Source organism: Dysidea avara, chromosome 1 (assembly GCF_963678975.1).
Source record: "Dysidea avara chromosome 1, odDysAvar1.4, whole genome shotgun sequence".
Lineage (NCBI taxonomy): Eukaryota > Metazoa > Porifera > Demospongiae > Dictyoceratida > Dysideidae > Dysidea > Dysidea avara.
The window spans coordinates 43658823-43677618 of NC_089272.1; the positions used below are offsets into that span (position 1 = coordinate 43658823).

At 42.8% G+C, this 18796-nt stretch overlaps 1 protein-coding gene across 1 annotated transcript; it reads right to left on the reverse strand.

Moving 5' to 3' along the window:
- Positions 1-685: 685 nt before the first annotated feature.
- Positions 686-6397, reverse strand: LOC136265136 (uncharacterized). The gene is made up of 2 exons (XM_066059937.1): positions 5809-6397; positions 686-1686 (listed from the first exon to the last, which is right to left on the reverse strand). The coding sequence occupies exons 1-2, from the start codon at positions 6286-6288 to the stop codon at positions 916-918; spliced, it is 1251 nt and encodes a 416-aa protein (XP_065916009.1). The 5' UTR covers positions 6289-6397; the 3' UTR covers positions 686-915.
- Positions 6398-18796: the final 12399 nt, after the last annotated feature.

Consider the following 18796-nt stretch of genomic DNA (forward strand, 5'->3'; position numbering starts at 1 on the left):
AGCATTACCATCACTAAGGGTTGGCTCACCATTTATTAACAAGCAGATCCTGAGCTTTAAAGCCATATTGCAGCCTGTAAGTGCTGACAATGATAGCTAGTGTTTCCAGCTAAACTACTAATTGCAACCTAGCTACTTATCAACTGTTGCCATTCGCTCAACTCTCCTTTTACCCACTATAACATTATGTTAGGAGACTACCACTACAATACTGTGTACAGTATTGATCAAGTGTAGCTGATACTACTATACTGTGTACAGTATTGATCAAGTGTAGCTGATACTACTATACTGTGTACAGTATTGATCAAGTGTAGTTGATACTACTATACTGTGTACAGTATTGATCAAGTGTAGCTGATGCTACTATACTGTGTACAGTATTGATCAAGTGTAGCTGATACTACTATACTGTGTATAGTATTGATCAAGTGTAGCTGATACTACTATACTGTGTACAGTATTGATCAAGTGTAGCTGATACTACTATACTGTGTATAGTATTGATCAAGTGTAGCTGATACTACTATACTGTGTACAGTATTGATCAAGTGTAGCTGATGCTACTATACTGTGTACAGTATTGATCAAGTGTTGTGGCGTATAGTGGTTTGATAGGGTAGAACGACCGATTCTAGCCCCAGATAGAGGAGACGAAAACTACAAGCTACAACACGTGTTCGCGCCTAATACCAACCTAATATATTAGAGTCACACATGTGCAGTAATTACAATAGCTAATAATAGTAACAGTATTAAGTGTCAGTCAATCTAAGACATCCTCCGGGGGGGGGCACAAAGAGCACCAGTCCATTGCTGTACCCTCTGGCGTCCCTTCACTGCTGCTCGACGAACTGGTCTTGACATCTCTTCCACAGTGGGCTGTTTGTTTTGAACATTATCCTGACGTGTTGATCATGGCAACTCTGCTGCTGTGACCTCAAGAGGATAGAGCTTAGTTATTGGTCGATTTGTCTGACCAGTGGATGTCCTGACATTTGCAGAACGAGCGAATCCATCGTTGCCCTTGTTAAGATGTTCAACAACACCTAGTCTCCACTGAATCCGGGGAGCATCATCGTGGATGAGGACAACATCACCAACTCCTATCATCTGTGTGTTATTGCCTGTTGAGCGATGGAATTCTCGAAGCGAGGTCAGATACTCCTTCTGCCATCTGGTCCAAAAATGCTTGAAGAGCAGTGCTTGAGTCTTAGTCCTCTTCCTAATGTCTGCATCATCACCGTATGTTGGGTCATCTATCTCATCATCTTCTACTCTCTGATAAGGCAGGGAGATAATGGGTCGGCCATATAGGAGGTGGGATGGTGTTATGGGGTCTATGTCATTGACATCAGCAGAAACATGGGTTAGCGGACGGTTGTTCAGCACAGCTTCTACCTCCACCACTATGGTCTGGAGACTGTCCAATGTGACATGACTGCGGCCCAATATCTTCTTCAGAACTGACTTCGTGAGCCCAATGAGTCTTTCCCAAAATCCCCCAAACCAGGGGGCACGTTTGGGGATAAAACGCCAATCAACACCTCTCCTTGAAAGACTCTCAGCTAGTTCCTCAGATGATAATAGGCTCTTGAGCTCCTCGGCCGCAGCCAAGTATGTGGAGGCATTGTCAGAGAGCATTAATCTTGGCAGGGATCTTCTGCTGGCGAAGCGACGGAATGCCTGTAAGAAACACGCAACAGTTAGATCAACAACTATTTCCAGATGGATTGCTCTGGAAACAGCGCAGGTGAAGAGGCAAATGTAGGCCTTGCATTCACCTTCACTGCTCCGGACGTACAGCGCACCAGTGAAATCCACTCCGGTGACTTCGAACGGATTAGCCATATTGACTCGGCATTTCACAAGTGGTGGAGGGTCTGGCGCTGAATATGGTCTACATGAAACCTTTCTGCAGATTACACACTTCCGGAGCAGTGAGCGGATGCGCTGTCTTCCTGATGGTATCCAGTACTGCTGCCGGATAACCGTCAGGGTGGAGTTCACGCCACCGTGACGTTGTGTTATGTGTGCTTGTATGATCACAAGGTTTGTGTAATGGTGTTTAGATGGCAGCAAGTAGGGAAACCTTGTAAGCTCTGAAAGTGGGGCATTGTGGATGCGCCCACCACATCTAATCAGCTGGTTCTGATCCAAGAATAGCCTGAGCTGTCTTACCAGTGGGAGCCGTCGAGATTTTGAAGTCAAGTTAGAGATCTCTCTGGGAAATTCTGCATGTTGAACAGCTTCAAGGACCTTCAGGTTTGCCGTAGACATCTCTGCTGGGGTTAGATACCTTGTGCTGACAGTTAGGAGATGTCTTGTATTGTTGACAAAGCACAACACATAGGCAGTTACTGCAAGCAATCTCTTTAAGCTACTGTACCTCTTGATATCTATGATGTTTAGGAGGGTAACTGATGGGTCGCTTTCATCTTGTTCGGTGTGCGAGCTTTGATCTGCTTCTTCTAAGTCAATTTCTGATTGTGATAGGAGCACTCCTGTAGGGTCCCAGACTGGCCAACGTTGTTGAGATGACAACCATGGTGGTCCCTGTAGCCACATGGTAGATGAGCTGAGCTGTTGAAAGGTTATCCCTCTTGTCAGGAGATCTGCTGGATTTTCTGCAGATGGACAGTACTTCCACCTATTGGAAACAGAGTGAATCTCAGCAACCCTATGACTTACATATGGCTTCAATGTTTTCTGGCTATTAATCCAATGCAGAACTATCTGACTATCTGACCACAAATGAACAGTCACATTGATTGTCAGGGATTTCATAATAAAGTGAGCTAGCCTGGCCGCAAGTACAGCTGTATTTAATTCCAATTTGGGCAGGGTTAGCTGCTTCAATGGTGCAGCTCTAGTCTTGGACATCAGTATTGAGGCTGGTCCTTGCCCTTGTTGGATAAAGGCAACTGCGCCGTAGGCCTTTAAGCTTGCGTCAGCAAACACATGCAGACTAGTGGAAACACCCTGAGGTACTGGAAAAATAATATTGTACTTGCGGGAGAAGGACAGAGTTGTGGCTTGTGCAATGTTCGCAGCAATGGTGATCCATTGAGTGCATAGATTGGGGTCAAGTGTAGTGTCCCACTCTAAATGCTCTTGCCATAGCTGTTGTAGGAAGAGCTTTGCGGAGATCGTGACAGGTGATAGTAGTCCCAATGGATCAAAAATGCTTGATGACCACTTGAGAACCTCTCGCTTAGTCATTGTAGGTGGAAATTTTGTGTCTAGGTTGGGGGAGACATAGAGCATATCACTCTCAGTGTTCCAGTACATTCCTAGTACTTTGACTGGGTTGCTTGGTTCAACAACCTTGTGCTGTGATGCTACCTGCTGAAGGAAATCACAGTTCGAGGACCAGGAGCGTAGGTTGAAACCTGCACTACCAAGTACTGAACGAGACTCAATGAAATATTTGTGTGCAGCTTCCTCACTATGGCAACCAGACACAACATTGTCTACGTAAAGATTGTGAAGTAGATCCTGTGATATTGCTGAGGAATTCCGAATTAGGTGGAAGCTAAGTGCTGCATACAGCATGAAAGGAGAACTAGTAGCTCCAAATAGCACAACTCGGAATCTATAGATCACAAAGGGGCTGTTCTCATCAGTGGGATCTGACAGCCATAAAAAACGTGTACTGTCCCTGTCTGATTCGTCTAAATACACATGGAGAAAGGCTTTCTCGATGTCAGCTGAAAGCGCAATTGTATGTAGCCGGAAACGGAGAAGAATGGTGCAAAGATCTGTGAGGAACGGGGGGCCTGCTGAAAGGCAGTCATTAAGGCTAGGATTGTTGCGAGACTGTTTGCAACTGCAGTCGTACACTATTCGGATAGGTGTGGTGGCCGAGTCTTTTCTGACTGGGTGATGGGGAATGTAGTGTACATTATGTGTGTGACTGCCACTCTCTACTCTTTCTATGAAGCCTTTTTGTTCTTGATCTTTAATGATGGTTCCATATGTTTTCAGTAGCTCTGGTGTTTTGGACAATCGATGTGCTAGGGACCTAGTTCGTTTCGAGCAGATAAAATAATTAGATGGGAGAGGAGGGTGATCCTCTCTCCAGGGAAAGCGCAAGCTATAGGCACCATCTGATCGTATAGTGATATGGCTTTTCATGTATTGCTGGAGGAACACATTGTTATCTGGAGTGTCTGCAGTGGGTGACGAGCTTGCAGACTCTGAATTCCAGAATTGGAATAGGTCACTGGTTTCTGTGGTACACGATAGTATAGCTATGTGTAAGTTAGTTGAATTAATGGGTTGAGGTAAGGGGAGTGGGCCAGACAATAGGTAGCCTAGTCGTGATTGAACTGCTGTGGGACCATCACCCCGAATTACCTCATCTTGCACGAAACGCCAGTAGTGGTCAGCCCCAATGAGAATTGAGATTTGGAAGTTCTCATCCCCGGTTACTGGATGAGCCAATGTGAGGCCCTTCAGATATGGAACTTCACTCAGGTGGGTACGCACTGAGTTTCGGATGGGGGCTGCCAACTGCTGAACAATGAGGACCGAAATTGGGATACGAGCAGAGTTCAGGGTGTGTACAAAGAGTGTTGCTACCACAAGGCTTCTGGACGAGGACACCTGCCCTCCAAAGGATGATACTGAGATAGTCTCACGGTGGGTTGGATGAAGACACAGTTCATCAGCCAGTGCTTGTGTGATGAAAGAGCGCTGCGCTCCCTCATCAAACAGAATGTTGCCTTCTGTAGTGGTGGTTGCTGATGACACTTCAGCAATGGCTGTCTTCAATAAGCATACACTGGTATATAATGCTGAGAGAGGAGCAGGTGTCATTGTGGTAAATGCAGCATTGTCAGTTGCAGGTGCTTGTGCAGTGGGTAATGCTGAGGTCTGTTGGTCAGGTTGTGATTGTGTGGTTTCTGTAAGGAAGGCGTGGCAAAGGCTGGTGTGGTGTCGCTTCTTGCACTCTCTACATGTGAACTTAGAGGTGCATTGTGTCACCTTGTGCCTGGCAAGACAGTTGAAGCACAAATTGTCTCGCTTCACAATTGATAACCTCTCCTTAGGGTCTGTTACACTGTTACATACACCAGCCTTGTGACCTCCCTTACAGAAGACACATACAGGTTCCTTCCTCTGTTGACCATCACGATGGTGGTGGCCCTTGTGTGTAGCTGTGTGGAAGGAACTGGTGGATGGTGGGAAGCTGTCGTAATTGCTGGGTTTACCGCCATGTTGATAACTCATTTCAAAAATTTGGACTTCCTTGCGAATGGCAGCCATCACATCCTTAATGGACCATTCTGTCTCATAGTGCTCACGTGCCATATGCCGTTTGGTTTTAACAGGTAGTTTACTAAGTATGGATGAGGTCAATAGCATACCATAAGATTCAGGAGACTTGCCAAGTGCTGATAGTGACCTCATGTGCCTTTCTATGGTATCATGAAAGCCCTGTAAACTAGCCAAGTTGTTAGATGGCTTTGTGAGGTTGAGTAATGCCTCCATGTGGGCATTGATAATCTTATATGGCTGCCCAAATCTATCCTTCAACAACTCAAGTGATTGTGTGTAATTCCTTTCAGTGAGGGTAAACCCAGCAATAACACGAGCAGCATCCCCATGTAGTTGTGCTCACAAGTAATTAAATTTTTGCACATCATTAAGACCAACATTCGAGTGTACAGCAGCGTCAAACGAATCCCAAAACGTCTGCCATTGAATTGGATCCCCACTAAAGGTAGGCAGGATCAGTTTTGGGAGTCAGCTGACGTTATGGTGTGTGTCTGCAACTATTAATCGCTTATGTGATTTACTCACGGTATCCTCTGTCGGCTTCACAACTGGCGATGAGGTTAGTGAATCAGTTGTCACTGGGAGCTGAGTATCAGAATGCACAGCTGAGGAGTCCGTGGGCGGCGGTGAGGTTGGTAGTATGGTATGAGCATCAGTAGGCTTAGCAGGTGGCGCTTGGCTAGCTTTCCGTAGAAACTCGGTGAGAAAGGCTATACGCTCATCTAAATCAAATTGGTAAGCATCAGCTTTCGAAATGTCCTCTTCCAACTCTGTCTCGTCATCAATCTTTTCGGCGATTACATTGTTCAGCTCGACCAGCTGGCCTTGCTTAGCCTTGAGTTGGCAAAGTGTAGTATCGGCCATCAGCTTCGCTGCTTCCTTGACCGATTGTGAGTTGACGCCTTCAAGATCAGCGGAAAGGATGCCATCGACTTTCCCTAGAAGTTTAGTCACACTGGATTTGGTAGCGCGTCGTCTGGTCCGGAGACGTTGGATGTTTTCCATCTCGATGTTTCGTCACAGCACCAATGTGGCGTATAGTGGTTTGATAGGGTAGAACGACCGATTCTAGCCCCAGATAGAGGAGACGAAACTACAAGCTACAACACGTGTTCGCGCCTAATACCAACCTAATATATTAGAGTCACACATGTGCAGTAATTACAATAGCTAATAATAGTAACAGTATTAAGTGTCAGTCAATCTAAGACAAGTGTAGCTGATACTACTATACTGTGTACAGTATTGATCAAGTGTAGCTGATACTACTATACTGTGTACAGTATTGATCAAGTGTAGCTGATACTACTATCTAATCCAAAACAGCCAAGCTGTAAAAAAAGTGTGCGGCCCTCAGAAAGGCTATGGTGAAAAAAGATGTGAAATCCAAGGTGGCGGCCAAGAAATGGCTGTGATGGTAGGTTAATGGTAAAAATTTTAATAATGACAATTCAGGTAAATTTTGTGAAGCGGCACAAAAATTCACCTGAATTGTCGTTATTAAAATTTTTACCATTAACCTACCATCACAGCCATTTCTTGGCCGCCACCTTGGATTTCACATCTTTTTTCACCATAGCCTTTCTGAGGGCCGCACACTTTTTTTACAGCTTGGCTGTTTTGGATTAGATTTCATTTCTTTTTGTATTTGTATACCAGCTTTGGGACTTTTTTAACCTACGTTTTTTTCTTTACTACAGGAAGAAGAAAAGATGAAGTAGATGTGCTTTAAATATTTTATCAGAAAATGTACAAAATATATATATAGTATAATACATATTTGACCGCATTTGCGAAAAGGGGTCTTCCACACACATCCAATTTGCCAACTTTGACAATTGATAACTTCGGATTGGAAAGAGCTATTGCCTTGATATTTGGGCAGTGGTGAGCACCACTATAGCTGAATACATGGTGAAATTTTCAGGTTAATATGTTACTTGAACACTGAGTTATGGTCTCCAACGTTTACGGAATTGGATGTGTGTGGAAGACCCCTTTTCGCAAATCCGGTCACATATATTGATTACAGAAATCTCCATGGTGGTTTCTTTGTAACTGGACACTCTACAAGGTGACTTCTTCTAATTGCTCTCTCTACAGGGTGAATTGTTTGTAGCTGAACGATCTACAAGGTAACTTCTTCTAGCTGATCTCTCTACAGGGTGATGTGTTTGTAGCTGAATTTTGTATAGGTGATTTGTTTGCAGCTGAGCTCTTTACAGAATGGTTTCTTTGTAGCTGAACTCTCTAAAAGGTAACTTCTTCTAACTGATCTTTCTACAGGGCAATTTGTTTCTGGCAGAATTTTCTACAGGGTGATTTCTTTGCAGTTGAACTCTCTACATGGTGGTTTCTTTGTAGCTGAACTCTCTACAAGGTAATTTCTTCTAGCTGATCTCTCTACAGGGAGATTTGTTCGTAGTTGAATTCTGTACAGGTGATTTGTTTGCAGCTGAGCTCTTTACAAAATGGTTTCTTTGTAGCTGAACTTTCTCCAAGGTAACTTCTTCTAACTGATCTTTCTACAGGGTGATTTGTTTGTAACTGAACTATCTACAAGGTAATTTCTTCTTACTGATCTCTCTACAGGGTGATTTGTTTGTAGCTGAATTCTGTACAAGTGATTTGTTTGCAGCTGAGCTCTTTACAGAATGGTTTCTTTGTAGCTGAACTCTCTACAGGGTGATTTGTTTGTAGCTGAAATCCCTACAAGGTAACTTCTTCTAGCTGATCTCTCTACAGGGTGATTTGTTTGTAGCTGAACTCTCTACAGGTGGTTTCTTTGTAGCTGAACTCTCTACAATGTGACTTCTTCTAGCTGAACTCTCTACAAGGTGACTTGTTTCTAGCTGATCTCTCTACAGGGTGACTTGTTTGTAGCTGAACTCTCTACAGGTGATTTGTTTGTAGCTGAACTCTCTACATGGTGGTTTCGTTGTAGCTGAACTCTCTACAAGGTAACTTATTCTAGCTGATCTTTTTACACTGCATATTTGTTTGTAGCTGAGTTCTCTACAGGGTGATTTGTTTGCAGCTGAACTCTCTACATGGAAGTTTCATTGTAGCTGAACTCTCTACAATGTGACTTCTTCTAGCTGAACTCTCCACAGGGTGACTTGTTTCTAGCTGAACTCTCTACAGGTGATTTGTTTGCAGCTGAACTCTCTACATGGTGGTTTCTTTGTAGCTGAACTCTCTACAAGGTAACTTCTTCTAGCCGATCTTTCTACAAGGTGATTGAGTTTTTTGCAGCTGAACTCTTTACATGGTGGTTGCTTTGTAGCTGAACTCTCTAAAAGGTGACTTCTTCTAGCTGAACTCTCTACAGGATGATTTGTTTGCAGCTGAACTCTCTACATGGTAGTTTCTTTGTAGCTGAACTCTCTACAATGTGACTTCTTCTAGCTGAACTCTCTACAGGGTGACTTGTTTTTAGCTGATCTCTCTACAGGGTGACTTGTTTCTAGCTGAACTCTCTACAGGTGATTTGTTTGCAGCTGAACTCTCTACATGGTGGTTTCTTTGTAGCTGAACTCTCTACAAGGTAACTTCTTCTAGCTGATCTTTCTACAGGGTGATTTGTTTGTAGCTGAATTCTCTACAGGGTGATTTATTTGCAGCTTAACTCTCTACAAGGTGACTTCTTCTAGCTGAACTCTCTACAGAGTGATTGATTTTTTTTGCAGCTGAACTCTCTACATGGTGGTTTCTTTGTAACTGAACTCTCTACAGGGTGATTTGTTTGTAGCTGAACTCTCTACAGGGTGATCTGTTCATAGCTGAACTCCCTATAAGGTAACTTCTTCTAGCTGATCTCTCTACAGGGTGATTTGTTTGCAGCTGAACTCTACATGGTAGTTTCTTTGTAGCTCTACAATGTGACTTCTTCTAGCTGAACTCTCTATAAGGTGACTTGTTTCTAGCTGATCTCTCTACAGGGTGACTTGTTTCTAGCTGAACTCTCTACAGGTGATTTGTTTGCAGCTGAACTCTCTACATGGTTTATTTCTTTGTAACTGAACTCCCTGCAAGGTGACTTCTTCTAGCTGATCTCTCTACAGGGAGATTTGTTTGTAGCTTAACTCTCTACAGGTGATTTGTTTGCAGCTGAACTCTCTACATGATGGTTTCTTTGTAGCTGAACTCTCTACAAGGTAATTTCTTCTAGCTGATCTCTCTACAGGCCGATTTGTTTGTAGCTGAACTCTCTACATGATGGTTTCTTTGTAGCTGAACTCTCTACAAGGTGATTTCTTCTATAGCTGATCTTTCTACAGGGTGATTTGTTTGTAGTTGAACTCTCTACATGATAGATTCTTTGTAGCTGAACTCTCTACAAGGTGATTTCTTCTATAGCTGATCTTTCTACAGGGTGATTTGTTTGTACCTGAACTATCTACATGATGGTTTCTTTGTAGCTGAACTCTCTACAAGGTAACTTCTTCTAGCTGATCTCTCTACAGGACAATTTGTTTGTACCTGAACTCTCACATGATTGTTTCTTTGAAGCTGAACTCTCTATAAGGTGATTTCTTCTAGCTGATCTTTCTACAGGGTGATTTGTTTGTAGCAGAACTCTCTACAAGGAAACTTCTTCTAGCTGATCTCTCTACAGGGAGATTTATTTGTAGCTGAACTCTCTATACATGATTTGTTTGCAGCTGAATTCTCTACATGATGGTTTCTTTGTAGCTGAACGCTTTACAAGGTAACTTCTTCTAGCTGATCTCTTTACAGGGTGAATTGTTTGTAGCTGAACGATCTACAAGGTAACTTCTTCTTACTTATCTCTCTACAGGGTGATTTGTTTGTAGCTGAACTTTCTACAAGGAAACCTCTTTTAACTGAGCTCTGTACAGGGTGAATTGTTTGTAGCTGAACTATCTACAAGGTAACTTCTTCTAGCTGATCTCTCTACAGGATGATTTGTTTGTAGCTGAACTATCTACAAGGTAACTTCTTCTAGCTGATCTCTCTACAGGGTGATTTGTTTGTAGCTGAATTCTGTATAGGTGATTTGTTTGCAGCTGAGCTCTTTACAGAATGGTTTCTTTGTAGCTGAACTCTCTACAAGGTAACTTCTTCTAGCTGATGTATCTACAGGGTCACTAGTTTGTAGCTGAATTCTCTACATGGTGGTTTCTTTGTAACTGAACTATCTACAAGGTGACATCTTCTAGCTGATCTTTCAACAGGGTGATTTGTTTGTAACTGAACTCTCTACAAGAAAACTTCTTCTAACTGATGTCTGAACAGGGTGAATTGTTTGTAGCTGAACTCTCTACAGGGTGATTTGTTTGTAGCTGATCTCTATACAGGTTACTTATTTCTAACTGATCTCTTGAATTCTGTTCAGGGTGACTGCTCTATTAGGATGACTGCTCTATTAGAGTATCTCGATCTCGCACTTGCTACACCAAGTTGGATTTCGTGTTATAACTCTGTAGCTTTAAGTCTGATTTTTCTACACCATTGAAGAGCCTTTCTAAGATGATAACTCCATCTGTACAGCGATTTCCAAAGCATTACCCCAAGCGGTTTATCTGGTAGGCGTGGCAAGCATAATAATAATAATAAAATTAAAAAATTATAAACTAGCTAATCTCGATTGCGTAATTGTTACACACTGTTGATTTTTTCGCTGTATCTTCCTGGTTTTTAGCTCGATTACTTTCAAACCACAAAAGGTTTGAGGTTCAATAGTTAACCTATTCACCCACCGATTTTCAGCTTCTTCCCATACGTGGTTTACCCTGTAGGCGTGACAACATATTGGTGTTATTTTTCGTGCATAATCGCTCATAACTCTTTGCCTGTTTATGGTATTCCAGCCAAAGTTGGTACCGAGATGCGCCTTTATACTCCCCTTGCCTTTATACTCCCCTTCTGTGTGCCAAATTTCAAGGCAATCGGATAACGCGTTCGCGTTTTATAGCAGTTTTTGTAAGTGTGCGAAAAGAGGAAGAAAAATAAGAAGAAGAAGAAAAAACGAAGAAACTAAGCCAATTTTTGAAGTCGCATATCTCAGGAATGCCTGAAGCGATTTCGCTCAAATTTGGAATGTGGAGTGCTGAAGGTGGAGAGAATCTACACAGCAAAATTTGTCTTGTTGCATCAAGGCAGCACAGAGCTACGGAGGTGCGAAAATTGCGTTTTCTTTCTTCCTGTCAATATACTCACGGGGTTGCGCGCCGGCTTCTTGGGCCGCACGACACACTACCGTGTGTCTTGATACTGTGTACAGTATTGATCAAGTATAGCTGATGCTATATGCATGGCATACAGATTAATCGAATAATTTATGACTAATCAATTTATAAATTAATCGAAACTGATAGCCCTAACCATACTATGTCATAGTCTGGCGTAGCCGACCCGCGCGTAGCGTGAGGGTCTGGTGAAAGTCGCATTCAATACCTGTGCAGATGGAATGCAATTAAATATGCACGCGAAACACGTGTACAATATTCTTATTAATTAATGCACCCGATCTTTCATTATCTGTCAGTGGAGTTACAACAACAACTATAGAAGAAGTCGCATCTAACAAGCAGTTATATACTCGGGGACGACAAGCATAGTACAAACTTTTCCCATAGCCTGTGGGAAGAATGGCGAATACATCACTCCCCAAAACGAATTCCACTATAATGTCTCTTTGTCCCTGTTTCAAGGAAGAATACCCTAGTGATAACGCTGCAGATTCAGCAGCAGCTGGAATTCGATCTGTACAAACGGAAGTCATAGTGGCCTAAATTGGAAGTCACGTCATAGAATGTTGTTAATTGGTCGCTAAGCGATCTGATTGGACGCACCAATTTTCCATAAGGCTGGCGCAGGTGCTGAATGCAGCTGTCACCAGACCCTCGCGCTATGCGCGCGGGTCGGCTACGCCAGACTAACTATGTCATAAACCTAAACGATTTCACCGTGTAAACCATACTGATGCATTGCTACTAAGAGAGTAAAACTTGATGCTTATAAGATATGTTGAACCAATTTTGAAATATGAAGCAACAGTTATGGTCTCCCCATACTCAATATTGTATTAACAAACTTGAAAGAATTCAAAAACGAGTAGCTCGTTTTATTTTTAAAGACTACCAAAGGACAAGTAGTGTCGCATATGCTCAACTCTCTGGGTCTAAAATAAATTTTGTACGTGCATACAAAGAGTACGGACAGTGTATAGTGCTGCGGACATTACGTACCAGCTTGTTTCTTACTGCAGCACTATACACTATCCCTACTCTAATTTAAAATTCCTAATTTTTTCTTATACTTGTTGATGTTATACAAGATTGTACACAACTCTCCTTACCCAGCTACATCTCCAATAACAACAGATCGGGTACATGAGGAAATGACCATAAGCTATTCTACCCCACTTCACTGTTGATTCTTACAAATTTAGCTTCTTTCCTAGATCGATAAATTTGTAGAACAAATTTCCAACTACTAATGATTGTACACTAACAAAATTTGAACAAATCTTCGGACTACATTTTACGAACAGTAATTACCAATCCTAAGATATTGTATTTAGATTCAAAATTTTGAATTATTAGTATATGTAATAGGACGGATGGCTGTGGTATTTGGGATTAATAGTGCGAGCATTGTAAACAGGAAGGAGTAAAATAGTGCGAGGCAAAGCCGAGCACTATTTCCTTCCTGTTTACAATGCGAGAACTATTAAGGTTACGGGGTACTGTAAACCCCACATGTACACTATCAATCATTTTTCATGATTAGGGGTTTGATTTTTCTTAATGCATTGTTATCAAATATTTATGCATTCTTAACTTCTCATTAATTGACATGAAATTCAAATGTTGTTATGGAAACATGAATTGTCCCCATGCCAATTAGTGAAAACTATAAACCAAAAATCAGACCAATGAAGAGCCATGAGAACTTACTAACAATTCTAAGATTTGAAGAACATCACTTGTGAGGGACTGACAAGAGGATTTGTGAATAATGCGTATAGTTGTTGAAATGTGACTACAATATGGTCTAAAGCAAGACACTGTGGTCACAGAATTTATTTTTAAATTGATATCAAAAGCACTAGAAACATTATTTCTAACAAAAGGCTCCATCAGGACCTAGACAAGAAGCCAAACTAGTAGTCTGTTTATACAAAATGTTAACAACTAGTTTGACAGTCCTGATTTTTGGTTCAGGAAAATATCGCTATTAGTCAGCAAAACTACGCATGCGCTTACAGGTGCGCCAGTTGCTAAGTGTGTTGTTTCTATGTTATCTTGTACTGTTATGTGTGTTTTCTTGTACCTTGTACCTGTCCAGTCAGCACGCTATGATTCTCCCAACAATTTAAGCCTGTTACCAGCTGATACACAACACAACAACACCAAGCCCACCTTAATTACGTAATAAAATTTTTGTTTGACATTCGCTCAGTATCCCGTAACCTTAATCCCGAATACCACAGCCATCTGTCCTATTGCAAATTAATCCGACAACCATAGCTACTGTTACTAGGCAACAGAAATTCAAAAATAACCACTGCAAAAGACCAATCACACTTAGCAACCGTTGCCTGGCAACCGTTGCTATGGTCACAAAATGAGTTTTGCCTTAACAACGGTTACCTAGCAACCGTTGCTAAGCAAGCATATTGTGTTATACCTTGGGGCATCTATCACTATGGTAAAAATAGTTGTCAAGTTGGACATTTACTTCTAATAGAAACACACCACACTATTCTAGCCAATCAAATTAGTATTATAGATTTTTGTCATGGGACCTTGACAAACAAGTGTAATACTAATTCTATTGGCTAATCGCTTGACGTATATCAATATAATATGTCAAGCTGCTATTGAGAGTATTATACAGTAACACATTCAGTTGTTGGATTAGTACTAGTAATAGCATGGGTAGCAGTGAAATTTGGGATAAATATCACGAGTGTTGTATTGGAAATGGAGATAAATTTCCAATACGACAAGAGTGGTATTGTAACAGACCTCTGTAGTAACATATGTTTAATTATATATCTTTGTACAATTAACACTTTGGATGTTAAGTAGTTATGTTAAGGTTTCCTTTTGTTGTACAAGTCAGTCTGTGTTAAGAATAATACTGGTGGTAGCTAAGTATAATTGTTCTCGACAAAGTCCCAGCGTTACATTGGCGTAGTCGGCAGGATTGGTCATCGCCGCCACTCTGAACCCAAGGAGAGAAAGCTGTTGTACCATGGCCACCCTTAACGGTACCTGATAAGGTGGAGTCTAATTGAACCGAGACACTGTTGTGTTGCTTAAACATTTTCAGAGCTGAGGAGCACCGCCCCACAAGCCTGACCCGAGAGGCACTGATTCTGGAATGTCCGACAAGAACCCGGTGGAGCGAGGACCAGTACGTCAAATGACAACTCAAAGGCCAGTGATTCTTCCTGATGTGTTTTCTGGGGAAGGGGAATTTAGCGACTGGGTCCAGCACTTTGATAATGTAGCCATACTCAACGGGTGGGACGAGGTACAGAAGACACTTTGGTTGCACGTGCGATTGACTGGTAAAGCTCACGTGGCGCTTACTCGAATTAAGGACACAGGGTACAAACACACTATAGAGGCGCTTCGAGAACGCTTTGAGCCGTCAGTAACCAAGAATCTGTACAAAGCTGAGTTACACTCTCGTGAGAGGCAAGAGGGCGAGAGCTGGGGTGATTTTGCTGACGCACTGTCTGTACTAGCAGACAAGGCTTATCCAGACTTGGAAGAAGCAGCTAGGGAACACATCGCACTCAATAGATACCTCGACCAACTGGACAACTCCCAGGTGGCATTTGGCGTGAGACAAAAACGCCCTTCAACGATGGTAGCAGCACTTGCAGCTACTCTGGAACTCGAGTCGTATTTGATACAGTGCAGCGCTCAAGGTGATGGCGCAGGTGTGCAACCCGGAACGACTCAAGGGAACGCTGTAGCATCCGTTGAACCGGACCTGACATTGATGATAGAAAATTTGTTGGAGAAGCTAAGCAGACTGGAGAAGAAAGTGGAAGATGCAGAGAGCAGTCGATATCAACCACGGAGACAAAGAAAGAGAAGGAGGCAGCCCCAAGCAATTATGTGCCATGTCTGTAAGCAACCAGGGCATTATGCTCGGGGATGTGCTAGCAGTATACCTGTGGACCCAGAAAATAAGGCAATGACTACAAGTGAGATGCAGACACAAAGGAACAAGGATGCTAGCAATGCTGACCCCACAGTAGATAATGATGTCACACCCACAATTTCTATTAATAGTGTATCTAAATATTCCGTGCCTGCGCATGTGTATGGCCATCAGGTATCATTCCTGATTGATACGGGAGCAGCTGTGTCCCTCATAAGTAGTGAGGTGTGGGATCGAATCAAGCCGAGTAATTCTCCCAAGTTAAACCATGCTAGTATGCGGCTGGTTGGTGTAGATGGCTCACCAATGCGAGTACAGGGATCTGTGATGGTCAATCTACAGCTGTTAGGGCAAATTTTCCAACAGGAGGTGATTGTAGCTGATGCATTAACATCAGAGGGTATACTAGGGCTAAACTTTCTTGAGGCTCATGAATGTGTTTTGGACCTTGGTCATGGTGAGTTGCGCACTCGTACTATTAAAATACCCTTGTGTGCTCATACATTACCTGGCCCATCGGTCACACAAGTTGATGTCACCGTGCAAGACACCATTACTATTGGGGCTCTTAGTGAAATTGAAGTAATGGGGATGATGCCAGTCACCTGTCAGGGGAATTGGATTGTGGAGAATAAGAAGTCTAAGAAAGCAGAAGTACTTGTTGCTAGTGCTGTTGTGATACCACGAAAAGGGTTTGTTCCTATGCGTCTGCTTAACATGGAGTCCCACCCCGTCACTGTACATAAAGGGACCAAAGTTGCAGATGCCACAGCGATAGAGCCATTGGATGAGGTATCGGGGGTAACCAAATCTGACGTCCTGATGCAGCAGGGAGATTGGGAAGCTATCTTGAGCAGTATTTTGGGTGCAATGCCAAATAGTTTAACTGAACACCAGCTGAGACAATTCAGTGCACTGCTCACCTCATATGCTCACCTGTTTGCCCTGAAACCAGATGACTTGGGTAGGACAAATGTGCTTAGCCATCGAATTGAGACCACAGGAAATCCAGTCCGGCAAGCTGTGAGGAGGGTACCGCTACCTCAAAGGGATCAGATAAAGAAAATGATAGCAGAGATGCAAGAAAAGGAAATTATCGCACCATCTAAGAGTCCGTGGGCATCACCAATCATTTTAGTGCCAAAGAAAGATGGTTCTTTGCGGTTTTGTGTTGATTACCGGAAGGTTAACGAAATAACACATAAGGATGCTTACCCAATTCCAAGGATAGACGACACTCTGGATACTTTAGCTGGTTCAAAATGTTTTTCTACATTGGACTTGAAGAGCGGGTACTGGCAAGTAGAGGTAGATGAGAAGCACCGGGAGAAAACTGCCTTTTGTACCCATGAAGGTCTATTTCACTTTAATGTTATGCCGTTTGGGCTGTGTAATGCCCCAGCAACCTTTCAAAGGTTAATGGATATGGTATTGTCAGGGTTACAATGGAGCAGTTGCATTGTCTATATAGATGATATTATTATTGTAGGTAAAACATTTGAGGCACATCTGAGCAACCTTAGGCAAGTCTTTGAACGATTAGACAGAGCAGGACTAAAATTACAACCCCACAAGTGCCAGTTCATGCAACCTAAAGTGCAATTCTTGGGGCATGTTGTTTCTGCAGATGGGATCTTACCTGATCCAGACAAAACATGTCGTGTACGAGAATGGCCTATACCTACTACCATTAAAGAAACACAACAATTTCTAGGCTTAGCCAGCTATTATAGAAGATTTATCAAAAACTTTGCTTCAGTAGCTTCACCATTGCACAAGCTTACAGAGAAGAAGTCTGAATTCAAATGGACTACCCAGTGCCAGGAAGCCTTTGATTGCTTAAAGACTCGCTTAGTTTCTGCACCTATACTTGCTTTACCAGACTGGTCACAGCCTTTCATTTTGGACACTGACGCCAGTGACATGGGCATTGGAGCAGTGTTATCCCAGATCCAAGAGGGCAGAGAGTGTGCTGTTGCATATGCCAGCAGAAGTTTGACTAAGGCTGAGCGCAATTACTGCGTGACGAGAAGAGAACTATTGGCTGTGGTGACCTTTCTTCAGCACTTCCGCCCTTACCTTCTAGGATCACATTTCACAATTCGGACTGACCATGGTGCCCTGGCGTGGTTACAGAAGTTTAAAGACCCAGAAGGCCAAGTTGCACGTTGGGTACAGAAGCTACAAGAGTATCACTTCACAGTTAAGCATAGGCCAGGTAAAAGTCACAACAATGCTGATGCCATGTCAAGAATCCCTTGTAAACAATGTGGAATCATTCCAGCTGATGAGGCTCTTGCACTAGCAGCAGTAGTCCCTACTGATCTGGCTTCACTGAGTGCTCACTCCCCAGAGGAACTTCGAACTGCCCAGATAGATGATCCCCGTATTTCATCAGTACTGGCTGCTAAGGAAACTAATCAGAAACCGGCTGTTCTGAGCAATAACAGTCCCGAGGACCGCAGACTCTGGCAGTTGTGGGACCAGTTGATAGTCATCAACGGAGTGTTGTATAGGCAGTTCTCTGAACCTCAGAGGGATCAGAAGTGGCTACAGTTTGTAGTCCCTAAGAATCATCGGTCAGACATTCTGGCATCACTGCATGATGGAGTAACAGGTGGTCACCTGGGACAGGAGAAGACCTTTGGAAGGGTTAAAGAATGTTTTTATTGGCCTGGATATTGGAATGACACTTGCAGCTGGTGTCAAACCTGTGCAAGTTGTGCTACTAGGAAATCACCTCCTGTTTCCAAATGAGCGCCACTAGGTACAATAACAGCAAGCTATCCTATGCAAGTTATGGCCATGGATATCTTGGGACCATTCCCTGAGAGCCAAGCTGGCAACAGTTACATACTGGTTGTGGCTGATTATTTTAGTAGATGGATGGAGGCTTTTGCAATCCCGAATCAAGAGGCTAAGACTGTTGCCATTCGCCTGGTAGATGAGGTGTTCATGCGTTTTGGAGTACCTAGCCAGCTTCACTCAGATCAGGGGAAACAGTTTGAGTCACAGCTGATGTCAGAGGTATGCAAGCTTTTAGGTATTCAAAAGAGTAGAACTTCCCCATACCATCCACAATGTGATGGCATGGTGGAGAGATTTAACAGGACACTACTAAGCATGTTAGCTACCCACTGCAAAGACAATCCGTGGGATTGGGAAAATCACATTCGCAAGGTATGCTTTGCTTATAACACCAGTACTCATGCCTCGACCAGTTATGCACCATTTTATTTAATGTATGGCCGTCAGGCAGTTCTACCCATAGACATCCTATATGGCACTGCAATAGATAACAAGACACAATCCATCAATGAATATGCAGCAGACCTTGAGAAGCAACTGACAGCTGCATTTG